The sequence below is a fragment of the Thunnus albacares genome, chromosome 15, assembly GCF_914725855.1.
Source record: "Thunnus albacares chromosome 15, fThuAlb1.1, whole genome shotgun sequence".
Lineage (NCBI taxonomy): Eukaryota > Metazoa > Chordata > Actinopteri > Scombriformes > Scombridae > Thunnus > Thunnus albacares.
This window is the reverse complement of record NC_058120.1, coordinates 9,451,629-9,465,892: the sequence shown is the minus strand read 5'-3', so window position 1 is coordinate 9,465,892 and position 14,264 is coordinate 9,451,629. Positions and strand designations below refer to the sequence as shown.

The 14,264-nt window shown below is 41.4% G+C and overlaps 1 protein-coding gene across 2 annotated transcripts; it reads left to right on the top strand.

The window, feature by feature from the left end:
• The first annotated feature begins 135 nt into the window (after positions 1–135).
• On the top strand, positions 136–13,123 carry maco1b (macoilin 1b). 2 transcript variants are annotated; one of them, XM_044374024.1, is made up of 11 exons: positions 136–450; positions 1,786–1,927; positions 3,479–3,605; positions 4,859–4,982; positions 5,690–5,868; positions 7,013–7,571; positions 9,014–9,172; positions 9,525–9,707; positions 9,894–10,014; positions 10,447–10,621; positions 10,730–13,123. In XM_044374024.1, the coding sequence occupies exons 1-11, from the start codon at positions 371–373 to the stop codon at positions 10,930–10,932; spliced, it is 2,052 nt and encodes a 683-aa protein (XP_044229959.1). In that variant the 5' UTR covers positions 136–370; the 3' UTR covers positions 10,933–13,123. The 2 variants fall into 2 exon arrangements, with proteins under 2 accessions (XP_044229959.1, XP_044229958.1); XM_044374023.1 differs by having other exon boundaries at positions 139–450; positions 7,010–7,571.
• Positions 13,124–14,264: the final 1,141 nt, after the last annotated feature.

Genomic DNA, 14,264 nt, shown 5'->3' with positions numbered 1-14,264 from the left:
GCCCTCATCTCTTCTCTCTCCCTTGTTTGTCTTTGGTGGAGGCGAGCTGAGCGACCGGACACGGTGCAACATTAATGGCCCATCTCTGTATCCGTCAAACAGAGAGGCCTCGACGGATAAGATTGGTTGGATATAAGGACCGTCTGACAACTAAAACACAGCGCGGTTCGGGCTTTATTGAGCCTGCGCTAACAGAAAAAGAGGAGGTTCCCGAATAGAGTCCTTTATTTATTTCTTTGTTTCCAGTGTGGGGGGGATAATAACAGCGACATACACCACAGGCACTTCATTTATTATCTTTGTCCGTATACACAAGAAAACTGGATAAGATTACAGTGGTTACTCGAAGGCCCAAGCCAAGAGGAGGAGGATGAAGCGGCGCAATGCGGACTGCAGCAAACTCCGACGGCCGTTAAAACGGAACCGAATCACCGAGGGTATATACGGCAGGTAACTTACATGCAGACTGGCTCCTCACGACAATAACGGGGGCACTGAATGCACATGGCCCGAAAGCTGCAGAACATGAAACTTTCCTGACGTTAACTGTTTATGTCAGTGCCCTGCCATGTTTTCGTTGTACATTAGCAGGTAGCTGTTAAGCTAGCTGTAGCGCTAGGCCCCAAAAACAGCCTGTTTTTGAACCATGTCACAAGGTCTCTTATAACAGCAACGTCCCCGTTTGAGAATGAGTTGTAGCGGATATTTGGATACTAATTAAACAACACGGACTATCTACCGTTTGCTCACGTCAGTTGTCAACTGCCAGCCGCGTTAAAATTAGCCGCTTTCCTTGTTAGCTAAGGTAACTTGAAGGAGCTAGCACCAGCAGCTTTGTCTGCTCATTGCCAACTTCACTACATGCGCCTTATTTATTCAGTAATGATATAGCTAATGTTAACCATCCACCAGTTAATAAGACAGCAGTCAGATTCGGTAGTGCTTCTGCTGCACTGTTCAGTTTGAACAACTTGGAAGTTGATTGGTTGTCCTTCCCAGCAACACCTGACAGGTCCGACCTCTCCGAGACTTTCTACTTATCTGACAAGACAAATGCTAAAGGCCACTAGTTACACATGTGGCATCTAGATCTACAGATGTGAGGCAGTCCTTGAATTATTGAACAGGTGCCCCATCATAAAACAGTCATGCTTTCGAGATCAAAGAGGAACAATCCCTGCTGTGTCACTTTCTGGGTCTCAGTGCTTTTAAATACAAAATAATGTCAGCTGCAATCCAATATATTCATCCCATTCAAGTAACATGGATCGTGAAACAGGAAAGACAGCAAATACATCATAACAACGTCCCCGGGTGTATGCACCTCCTCCACAACCCAACATGTTGTCATGTCCAAATTTTTAAAGCAGCGTCACCTAAGAACATATCAAGGTGCAGCCACAGACCTCTTACAGAATGCTTACACAAGTCTTTTACATGTTTTTGTATGTGTCCTGTACATACGCCCAGTTGCATTTCATAACATAAACCACCTCTACTGATCGCAGCACACACAGGCAACTAATCTATCAAACAGCCGCAAAAAGCACCAGATATACTATACATTTTACACTACCACCTCCTACACATTCACAATAAAGCTGAATCTCTTTGTTCTAACATTATAATGATTTCCTATATATTGACTGTAGATGATGAAGAGGAGGGCCATTCTTGTCAACACATCACATGGCCAATATGAAAAAACACTCTTGAAGGTTGTTGTGTGTATGTGCTCCATAACATATTGTGTCAATAGTTGTCCTCTCTCTCTTTTTTTTGTAGTACCTTCCTGTACCTGAAGTTCTTGGTGGTGTGGGCACTGGTGCTACTGGCAGACTTTGTACTGGAGTTCAGGTTTGAGTACCTCTGGCCATTCTGGCTCTTCATCCGGAGTGTGTACGACTCCTTTAGATACCAGGGGCTGGTGAGTGGCTATATCCTGTCATTAAATGTACCTTCATAAAGATAGAGAATGAGCAATGTCTTACAGATGGCTATCTCAGCATTTTGTTTTTTCCTGTTTGACACTCATCATGTGCTATTTATCACATTTAGATTACATTGCCTTTTTGCAGGAGCTGTATCGCTTAAACGCCATGCAAATGAGAATGAGTTGACTCTAGCACGATAAGCCAGATTACTGTTTGTGAAACATGACTTGTTGGCCGTGTACGTACATGCTTTACTGGGCTTTGTACAAGCACGTATGTGCATGAAAAAGAAGAACAGATAAAGTATCGCTTTGACAGCAGTGTGTTTGAATGAAAGGAGATATGAGAACACATAGTGGTGCATCTTTGTGTCCAAAGTAATTCAATCCAAAATCAGACTGAAACTGAAATGAAGTCTTAATTCTGTAGGTCATTTGTCACAACTGAACTGTAAATGGTTGTTTGTGAAGTACAGACACACACACGGTAAGACAAACGTGTCTCTCACAGTACATGACCTTTCTTATCACTTCACCATGAGTCCAGTAAGTGAAACCAAAGAAAAAAACCAACTTGACGCTTATAGACTTAGGAAATGTCAGCTTTGATTCAAATATGTCACAGAGGGTTAGAGGAAAGATTGTTTGCTGACCAGCTGCAGGTGAACATGGATTATACCGTAACACACTTATTGCAGTGCTCTGATTTCTTGTCTTACCGGATTTCTCCCAACACATAATTTCTTGTGTGCATGTAAACATAATCAGTGATTTAGTTCATTAGCAAGAGGAAAAGAGACTGTGGAGTAAAAGAGTCAGACCCTATCCCTTCAGAAGCATAGAATAAAACACAAGATGATTATGTTGATTCTTAGACTCAAACAAAAAGAAGTATAAACTTCATGAGAACCCGGGAGGCAACAGAGGGCTGATCAACAGGAGAGAGCAGTTACAAATATCAGAGGTAGAGACTCATTATCCATTGTGCACCTGCTGCAGCAGAATATAAACACTGGGCGACCATAAACAAATTTCAGCTTTCAGCCAGTCTCCCGTCACCTCAGTTGAATTCTGTTAGACTCTCAAAAATGACAAGCTGAACCACAGATCTGATCAGACTTGCAGGTCATTAGTCTGTCTGTCTGTTATAATTTATGGTACATGCTGTCTAAATCTTGTATGCTAATGTTAGTCTATCATAGTTGTAGGTCCATTGTGTAGGTGTGTGTTTGTTTTGTGTGTCTGTGTCTCGCAGACATGCAGAAAGAGAGAACTGAGAATGTAATATTGGTGTAACCATTCTTGGTATAATTTTCGAGCCTTGTCTCAACCATTTCCCTTTTTTCTCTTTTAAGGGAATGGTTCAAATTGAGATTTGATCTTAATCTGCATTTTTATGTTTAGCAATCATATTTTCTGTTGACTTAATGTGCCTTTCATTTATCAGAGTTGAGTGTGAAATACTAACCAGGACAAGCAACCTGCATCTCTTTCTCCTGCATCTGTTGCTGTTTTATCATAGCCACCTCTAATCTCCCCCAACAGGCCTTCTCAGTATTCTTTGTGTGTGTGGCGTTTACCTCGGACATCATTTGCCTCCTCTTCATCCCAGTACAATGGCTGTTCTTTGCTGCCAGTACCTATGTATGGGTCCAGTATGTCTGGCACACAGGTAAGGCCCTCCTCTGTTTAGATGTCTTGATATTTGTTCATTTAAATTCTGCATTTGGGAAATGCTATTAATTTGACTAAAGATTTGCGAGAGACCCATAAATGGAGAACAAAAGCTACCTCGAGACCACGGCCCTTGTATCTACGTTAGTTCTGCAAATGCAAACAAATGAAGGAAAGAAGGAAGAAGCTTTCTGTGTATTTACACTGTGGACCTAAAGTTGTAAATTGACCGAATTCTTACATGTAGAACTTGTACAAGTTTGAGTTGTTGTTCTTCCACTGCAACAGGGGAGAGTGTGAGAAGTGTTGCACAATGCCCATGCACATCGATGTTGATGTTATTTACAAATAGTTGGCTTGCTTCTTAGAATTTTGCGTGGTGTGTAAGTGAGCTGCACACCGCGGATTAGTTGTCAGTCTGATTTAGCGGTATCCTCCTGTGTTGACCAAAGGCCAGGTGTCAGATTGAAATCCTAGTGCCAGTTGGGGGAGGGAGGAACACAGTGTGGTCCCCAGTTGCTTTCTGAGCCATCCAACTTTACTCACCAGTGACATTCATACATCCATTGGTCATGGGAGTATTAATATCTCTTACCACTCTGCAGCCTGGTGGTGAAAGTGTCTGACTTAATTACAACCAAGAAGACAATGGGTAATGTTCGTATCCTTACCTCTCTGTCCTGAGGCACCTGGTTCAGTAATGGTGCGGCAGTGGGGAGATCACCACAGAAGTTTACTGTATGTGTGTGCGTGCAGATCTTAATTAATCAAGTCTAATGATCCCGCCATTGTCCGTGTTCTAAAACATTTGTATGGGACAGTCACATCATCTAGTGGGCACTTGGCCCAAGTCAGCAGTGTTTGTCTAAAAGCAGGTCTGGGTGTCCTCTGATATTTCTCCCTATACTAGTACTATACCTGAGTTTTAGTATAAATGATAAAATAATACTCAGTTCAATACCTCTCTTTGCTAAGTAAATACATTTTCAGCAAAAATATTTTTCTGTCATTTTTAAAAACAAGCTCATATGCATCGTTTTGACACTGAAAGACCTGTAAGAACGTTGTCTGAATACAGCATACAGTTATGATTCAGGTAGTATCTCGAGAGAGACGTAAACAATGACTGAGCATTCTTGCCAACTTTTGCAGTTTTTGATACTCATTGCTATGGACACAATGTGGGTCTTAACTCCAGCACTGAGGTTTGATGCTCAGTTCTAACACCTTCGTCCTGTTTTGTTTCCTCAGAGAGAGGCGTCTGTCTGCCCACCGTGTCTCTATGGATACTCTTTGTGTACATAGAGGCAGCCATCAGATTCAAAGACCTGAAGAACTTCCACGTGGACTTGTGTCGTCCTTTTGCTGCACACTGGTGAGGCCCTGTTCTGTGTTAAATAGAGGCAGTGGAACGCTGACGTATTTCGACTGAAACGCATGTTTCGGTTTAGTGTCTACTGTGAATGTGTCAGCACGGTGCAGAGGAATGACGTGGACTAAAGGCAGCATTATATGAATTAGTCTCCATCTTCAGTGTCACATGATTGGTTACATTGTGGGCCTCATGCCTCTTTTTTTTGCTCATTTTCATGGTGAATCAGAGTAAATTCACTTAAATATGTCTGTTGTGCAAGTAGGAACTATAAATATATATCTCTCCTTTAGCAAGAGCATCACTTGTATTTATTATTGGTTATGTTAGCCATTAGCTTTCAGAAAACAGTATTACATTTGGTTATTGGTCTATGTTAAAAAAGGGGCTGAAGTTTCCTTTTAATTCTTTCTAAACTCTCTTTGTTATTATGAAGAGAAATTATAAGCAGATAATTAGCCTATTTATTAAAAAAAACCTGAAATTGGCATTGCTTCTATAGTGTACGTTCATATACTGCATAAGGCTAAGAGAGGGCCACAATTTTAATCTAATGTGCTTTTAAGACCGTTGAGCTGGATTTGGATTTGGCTATGTTAACTTATAATATGTTGTGAGGTCAAGCTGTTTACATGTCTCCTTGATTGAATCAGTACTTAGTGATTTTGATCTATGACGAAAGAGTTTACTTCCTGTGTCCATCTCTGCAGCATTGGCTACCCAGTGGTCACGCTGGGCTTTGGCTTTAAGAGCTACGTAAGCTACAAGATGCGCCTCCGGAAGCAGAAGGAGGTGCAGAAGGAGAATGAGTTTTACATGCAGCTCCTGCAGCAGGCTCTGCCTCCAGAGCAACAGATGCTTCAGAGGCAAGAGCGAGAAGCAGAGGAAGGTAAGATTCATGTGCACATACATTCACATGAAGCACCTGGCTCAAGAAATCTGAGGTTCACGTACACTCTCTACCAGGACAGAACAATAAAATCACATTATGTCATTAATTTGACATGCACAACTCACAGTAAAGAGATTTCCTCAAGTGTGCATAGTGTTATCTTGTTGCTCTCTATCAAACAAACAATGCTCATTACCATCTGGTTTGCTAGCTTGCCTCTGTGAGTCAGTGGTGACACACTCATGGATTGGGTATTTGAAAGATGTGCCAGTCAGTCATGCATCAGTCAAAACTGTTGTTGGAAACTGGAGCAGCAAGCAACAACAACAGTAATGTCTTCAGTGTGATAAAGATGTGATATGGTGTTTTAAAGTCTTGTGTAGCATCGCTCCAATAATGCTCTTTGTGCAACTGATGTTGTACATGAAGGCCTGATTAGTACAGAGTACTGTGTCTTTGAATTGTCTTTGTTTGTGTAAAATTGGTTAAAATCATAATCATCCATAGCTTTGTTTTGTTCTTGAGAGGTTTTTCGTTGGACCTGGGGAGAAAGTTCTCAGCAGATTTTGGTTGGAATCCTTCAATTTGATGATGGAAAAATACAGACCCTAAAAACATAACTTTTATCAAGTTCCTGTTAGTTTGTCATGAATCTGTTTTGTCAAACAAGCCAACGTTACTCGAACGTACACTTGCAGCACATGCTTTTCCTCTTCAGCCAAAGTCTGTGGTTGCAGGTGCACCTGGTTCATAGTTTAAACAAACCATGCACACAACGATCACAAGAGGCTCTGCTCATTGGGTGTCATAAGGCAACGATTTGAAAGGGGTTCTGGTTTTTCTTACAGATGGAGAAATTGATGGAAAATTGTCACTAGACAACCAATATGAAAAAGACAACGATCAATTGAGACACAACACAGCAGTGTGGTTGTGTTGTGCAGTTGTTTGGCCATTTCACACATTTCAGTGCTCATACTGGTTACAGTCATGTTTCAAATAGGATGTGGAGAGTTACACACTGGTCAAGAGAGGAAAGAGAACTTTGTGAGATTTTCTTTAAGATGAAGTCTTGTGGCAGTTATATATATTTCATATACCATATGTATCTCTTTCACTTCCCTCTTTTTTCATACAGCAGCAGCAGCAGCAGCTAAAGGAATATCTGAAGTGGACACACCCCCAGTGTCACAGAATGGCGCGCCCGCCAATAAAAAGACATCGGCACCACTGCCGGAGTTAGAGTATAGAGAAAAAGGGAAAGAGGGAAAGGGTGGCGGAGAGGCTAAAAAGCAGCACAACAGCAACAGCATCCTGCCGTCATCAGTGGACTCTAAACTCCAGGAGATGGAGTATATGGAGAACCATATGAACAACAAGAGACTGACCACAGAGCTGGGCAGCACAGAGAACCTGTTGCTTAAAGAGGACAACAATTCCTCCTGCTCCTCCTCTTCCTCCTCCTCCTCCAAAAACTACAAAAATGCTAGCAGCAATGCCGCAACACTCAACTCCTCGCCCCGCGGCCATAGTGCTACCAACGGCAGCGTGCCCTCCTCTAACTCATCCTCCTCTTCCACGGCGAAGAACGAGAAGAAGCACAAGTTAGCAGTGAAGGGGACATCGGGTGGCTCCCACAGGGATCCCACAGACAACTGTATCCCCAACAACCAGCTGAGCAAGCCAGAAGCACTTGTTAGGTAAGAGACACATGCACAGACCTGTACGTACTCATTAAACCTCAAGCACATTACAGTTGTGGCATGATATATGTTTTTTTTTTTGTTGTTGTTTTTCTTGCATCACTTGCTGCCATACTTTGGCTCTTTGGCTGGCTGCTGTTTTATTTTATGCTTCACTCAAAAACTATGTGTTTCCAGTTTTTTTATGGATTGCACCAGTTAGTTTTAACAGCTGGTGCACCTGGAAGAAACACATGACCAGAAATGTATGATGCCAAAACAGATCATCACAAAAATGGCCAAATCTGCCCCTATTCCTCTGATCAGCTGATCAACTTCTGACCTCCCTAGTTAAGGCCATCCATGATGGAAAAAAACTGCACAAAGCAAACAGATGGTCATGGTTGAGTCTCATGTGGTTTTTATGTATTTTATGAGTCATTTCCCAGGGGTAAAAGTAGGTTTAGTGTTGGGTTGATGATGGCAGATAATTTGGCATAATGTGCAGTGTATCATTTTCTTAGCGCCCCCCTGTGTGTGTGTGTCTAATTTTAGCAGCGGTTTACATTTTGCAATCCCAATTTTTGTCACAGATTTTTCTCTGTACCTCACAGATGGCAGCAGATAAAACAAGACAAATTTTAAAACAATATCTGTAGCATCAAATTAGATTCTTTCTCAGGAATTATGCTGAAAGTTTGACTACGGCAGATGATATTTCTTTCCTCAGAGTAGGATATTAGAAACTGCTGTGAAGCTTCACTTTCTGCTCCTGCAAGAATTAGTTACATCACCAAACACCCAGAAGCATAAATGCTTAGTTTTCTTTGTTAGGCTGACTGATTTAAAAGACTTAGGTTAGTCTTTATTTTATTTTTAAGTCTAAATAAATGAATGTGAACATGCCTTGGCTTGGCTCCAATAATAATTTAGGCAGTGCTTTGCTGCATGTGCATAATCTATGGTTTGAATTTCAGGCTACAACATCTGGAATCATGTATTCATAACTATATACATGTAAGGCTGGGCAATATGGACAAAATCAAGATATTCTTGACCAAATACCTCTATGGGTATTGCGACAATATTGTAGAGACAACTATTGGTGCTTTCACAAAATATTTACACAATGAGATTTTTGATAAATGATCATGAGTAATGTGGATATAATGACTAAGTGGGTAAATGCAAATAATAGAACAGCTAGAACAGTCTGGTAAGTTCAGAAACTTACATCACTGTAATGCAGCCTTTAAAACCAGGAAAAGGCAACATTTATGCCATATCACAATATCCAAAATCTAAGACCATATCTAGTCTCATATCACGATATCAATATAATATCGATATATTGCCCAGCCCTATATACATGTAACTGTTTTTTCTATTTTTTTAGTTTAGTTTAATGTCATATAAGTAGCATGTCAAGGTGTCTCTCTGTTCTTGCTCACCCGGGATAGATTGGAGCAGGACGTTAAGAAGTTAAAGGCGGACCTGCAGGCTAGCCGGCAGGTGGAGCAGGACCTGCGCAGCCAGATTGGCTCGCTGGGCAGCGCTGAGCGCTCTGTACGCACTGAGCTGGGCCAACTGCGCCAGGAGAACGAGCTGCTGCAGAACAAGTGAGTGGCTCTACTTTCCAGTAGGTCGGAGAAAGGTCAGACTCGTGATCTTTTTGGTTTCGGATCATTACAAGCTTAGGGGTATTGGGGTGCTGTCATGTCATGTGTCAGTGTAAACAAACAGTCAGGAAAGAGCAGCTGTCAGCAGAAAACCATCACATCAACACTGCAAAACAACTTTACATTTACAAGTTAATTTCTGCTCAGGAAATCTATGCATATTTTTCAATCTATCTGCAGTTTCACTTTCATTCAAAACAATAAGCACAGTTAAGAAATACTGATCGTTCCACCCGTTATTTCCTGTTTGCTAATGTGCTGTTTTATGATATGTATGTGTGTGCTCTTGTAGGCTCCATAATGCTGTGCAGGCAAAGCAAAAGGACAAACAGGCAGTGGGCCAACTGGAGAAGAGGCTCAAAGCAGAGCAGGAGGCTCGTGCCAACGCCGAGAAACAGCTCGCAGATGAAAAGAAGCGCAAGAAGCTAGAGGAGGCCACAGCAGCCAGAGCAGTAGCACTAGCAGCAGCATCCAGGTAAGATAACATCTGATATTTGAAACGTAGTGTTCAAGTATTTTACCAGAATGGATTGTTATACTCCTGACTTATTGTTTGTTTCTTCATTTATTTTAGTTTTTACTTTAGTTTGTTTGTTTACTTATTGTGTGTTTATGATTTGTTATTGCCATCAAAATAAATTCACTTAATTTGGTTTCCCAGAGGGGAGTGCACAGACACGCTGCGGCGGCGGATAACTGAATTAGAAACAGAGTGTAAGAAACTAACAATGGACAACAAGCTCAAGGAGGACCAGATCCGAGAGCTTGACTTGAAAGTTCAGGTAAGGATTTGTTTTATGAATTTCAAATTCACGATTTTTAAAAATTGTCTACATTTGAAAAAAATTCTTGTGTTTGAGTGAATAAAATAAACTATTTTGTTCATAATCCTGAGAATTTCTATAGAAGCCGAATTTTGTGTGCATCCCACAATCCGCTAATGGGTGTTCAAGTCTAGTGAAAAGAGTGTAAAATCTGTACATATTCAACTTGAATGGCAACAGAGAGGATGTATGTGCTGAATGAATTTGCCACTCACATCTGTTATGGAAGTTGTTCAGCATCTGTTGGGGAAAATGGAAATATCAGCCAATATTTATGTCAGACAGCGTTCACACTGCTCACTGAGCCGTTAACAAAACATGAAATTTTGCCAAAGCATCCGGTCAAGAGACGTGACCCTGACTGTATATCTCTTCTCCCTCGTCTTTAAGGAGCTTCATAAATACAAGGAGAATGAAAAAGACACAGAGGTGCTGATGTCAGCGCTGTCAGCCATGCAAGACAAGACCCAGCACCTGGAGAACAGCCTGAGCGCAGAGACCAGGATCAAACTGGACCTCTTCTCTGCGCTGGGAGACGCCAAAAGACAGCTGGAGATTGCACAAGGTCAGTCCGATTCACAAAATATTTATTCACACACGAGACTCGGAATACGAACTCTCAAAAGTTACCTCGTTCTTTATGACTGACTCGTGGATGTCTGCCCGTTTTCAGGTCAGATCCTGCAGAAGGAACAGGAGATAAAAGATCTGAAGCAGAAGATAGCTGAAGTGATGGCCGTCATGCCAAGCATCTCCTACACAGCCGACACCAGCAGCATGACCCCCGTGGCCCCCCACTACTCCTCCAAGTTCATGGACACCAATCCCTCCGGCCTAGACCCCAACGCCTCCGTTTACCAGCCACTCAAAAAGTGAACGCTTCGTCCCGTCCCTCCATCCATCCTCCCATCATTTTTATTTCCCCTGCAGGCTCACCACCTTCCAATCTGCTCGGCATGTCTGCGGCTGAGAACGTTGTTTTTTTTCTTGGGTTTTTTTTTTGTTTTCTCCTCGCCAGGTCAGAAGGATGTTGTATTGTGTGACTGTATTTGTTGTAGTTAAAACAAAAGACAAAAAAAAAAAACTTAAACGGACATCACATGTCAACTAGGAAGTCCCGGTTGTTTTTGGGTTTTTTTTTTTCTTCTCATAAGTGTCTAGTGAAACCTCACAGATTCGGGTATGTATCTTCATCTCAAGGGTGTTGCTCTCCCTTTCCCACCACCACTGCAACTACCTGCAACCAGTTACCTGCTCTTTTGGTCCTGGGGAATAACTGCTTTATTATTTAAGTTGATTTTTTCCCTCCTAAAATTGGAAAACAGTTCTCCTTTATCTGTCATACAGCCCGACTCGGATCCCAATTTATTTGACAGATTGTTTTTCTCCCAAGGTAGTATGGCAACATCTGTAAAACCAGAGGAATGTAGTGCAAAGTTAGCACAGCCTCTCGCCCTTGTTGTATTTAATTTATTCTTTTAATCTACAATCAGACACCAAATTAACCCTGCTCTCAGCTGCTTCGGGGTTTGGTGGCAAATTGTTCTTTTTAAAAAATGTATCATGTGGTTCTATTTGTTTGCTCTTGAAGATTCAAGTGTTGATTACAACAAGTTGGAAAAGATCTTTTGATGTTAGCAGAAGCAGACCTTGAAAATCTGTAAAGTATGAATGAAACCCAGGCAGCACCAGTGAAAACAGCAGTTTGGTAACCCCCCCCCCCCCCCCTGCTTTGAAGAAAGAGTGCAGAAAAAGAAGCCTGTGTTAAAAGTGTACAGTTCGTCTTCTTCTGCAGTCTTTCATCAGTTGTCATGATCACAGTGCCTTGAGTGAGGACATAGAGTGAGTTTCATAATGAGATACAACCCACCCCTTCTGAATGAGTTGCAAAGCATCTGGCTAAGCTGGAAAGGATAAGAATTTGACCCCCACCCTGTAAACTGGAACAAAGTTGCCCTCGGATGCTGATTTGGCTTTCGGACTCCCTACTGATTTCCCCTCTGGTGGGGAAGCTGATCCATTATGTGCAGGCGAGGGCAGCTTTGTCCCTTATACATGTCACATTTAACAGATACACCGGACAGCACCAAATCCAAGACTTGGTCATTCTCTCCTTTTTTCTTTATAATCTATTTGCCAATTGGTCAGTAAGTTGAGATGATGTTAGCCACCACAGAGTCTACTGCACACAGGTTTCCGGCTCATCACATGTCCGCTCATCTCTACTGCTGTTTAAACTCCAAATCCCTCAGTTTAGCTGCTGCCACCTCTTCTTCTTTTTTTTCTTTCTGAATTTAAAGTTGCACTGTAGGAAACAGATGCTGTTTGAAAGGGAAACATTTGTAAAGATGGACTGTGCAATGTAAACAAGAGACAAAGCTTCGGAATGCCAACTCTAATATCGCATTCAAAATAATTGTATTTAATTGATCCTCCACTTCAGTTCATGTGCCAAGAATGGAATGCTTGTTTCTCTAGTAATGTGATCAAGAATGTACTGCAAATACATTGGCCGACATGTTTTGTCAGATATCCAGTTTAATATCTCTTAATGGAAGTTTCTGTAAAGCAGGAAGAGAAAGTGGTCACCTGTTTGAAGTAGACTGTGTAGTTAAAAGTAAGGGACTAGAAAATCCAATTTCTTTTTGTGAATGTTACAGTATTTGCAACTGTCGGGCAAAGTGGCTGTTAAAAGTTTTCTTTATTCCTGTTTCTGGTATTATTGTTATTTTCCTGCAGGGAGAAAATCGCTTGAGTCCGATGTGGTTCCACCATCATCTGAAATGGTCATTGTTGTGCGTGTGGTTTTCACCTACTGTATATGGAGAAGCTTTTTTTTGCTCGATTGCTGTCATCGGCTCCTGGGGAAAAAAAAAATGTTGTGAAAATTACAGTTTAGCCAGTTGTTTGGTCAACTGATTGTTGAAAGTATAGAAAAGTGTTTTGGTTTTGTTTTTTGTTTTCTATGCCCACAGTCACTGCTCTGTTTCTCCCCAGGTCTGACCTTGGCTGCGCTCTCGCTCTGTGAGGTTTACAAGGAATAAACATTTTTTTTCTTGCAAATTGACTTTCTGTTTGTTACTTTGACCATGTGTACAGAAATTTCAAAGCAACTTGTCAGCCTTGATTAGCATGCATAATTGATGTATGGCATCATATGTCATTTGATTTTAGTTGTAATCATATTGAAGAAACATTTTTTCTCTGACTGAGCTCTAATGCAATATATTGTTACAGTAATTTAAATATATAAGGCAAGTAAAACACAATATAAAGAATGAGTTCTATTATAAAATTTAAAATGTGCAAAATTTAAAACTTGATAATATTAACTGCCATATGCTGTATTTGAGCCTCACAAGATGTATTATCATTTTACTGCCACTAGGAGGCAGTATCTATCTGTATGTTGCAGGCTAAAGGAGATTATCTCTGTCTACGCAGACTCTGGTTATTAACTGTCAGGATCCACTAATTCCCTCTTTTCACGACTGCAAAATCCCATTCAGCTTTGACAAAAGGAACTTATAATGATTTATTCATATCTACTACTAATCACAGCTAGTCAAAACACGGTGATAACCAACGGTTATCCCACAACGCTATCTGGAAGCTCTAGTAGAGCGGCATTAGATTTGGTAGGTAAATGAATTTGACCCTGTGTGACAGGGGGAATGCTAGTCTTCAATGTTAAAACTGGGTTTTTAACCACATCTTTCTACACTCCTCTCTTTGTCTACATTTCAAACTCAGAGGTAATCACCATGGGGGACTTTCTGCACTTGCCTGACCTCTGGGCCTGACATTTCAGTCAGCAATGCAATCATAAAAGGGAGCAAATTATGGGCTGCCACACAAGTGATTTGAGGAGGGTGGGGGTGGGAGATAAAGAACCCCTCTTCCAAGGACACTGAATTTCAGTACATGAAAGAAGCCCCTCTGCTCAGCATTCTGTCACATGCCAGGTTTCCCCAAATACGCTTGATTAACCTGTGCAGCGAGACAAATGTGAGTAAAGCTCCCTGCTCATTTTCTCTGCATTAACTGGTGCCTAGGTTAGACATAAATTTGTTTTACACTCAATCCTCTATATTTTATTGCTCCTCCAGTTCCAATTTTGGCACCACACTGTTTGGCACAGTCGACCATGTGGAATTAACAGATTATAAAAGGTCTTTTCTAGCAGTCGGCATTTGGCACAGCTGTAC

Excerpts from the sequence above, each read along its gene's own strand:
- maco1b (XM_044374023.1), top strand. The coding sequence starts at position 371 with ATGAAGCGGCGCAATGCGGACTGCAGCAAACTCCGACGGCCGTTAAAA. Across the intron at positions 451-1,785 it reads ACCGAGGGTATATACGGCAG|TACCTTCCTGTACCTGAAGT; the intron begins GTAACTTACATG and ends TTTTTTTTGTAG. Across the intron at positions 9,708-9,893 it reads GCACTAGCAGCAGCATCCAG|AGGGGAGTGCACAGACACGC; the intron begins GTAAGATAACAT and ends TTGGTTTCCCAG.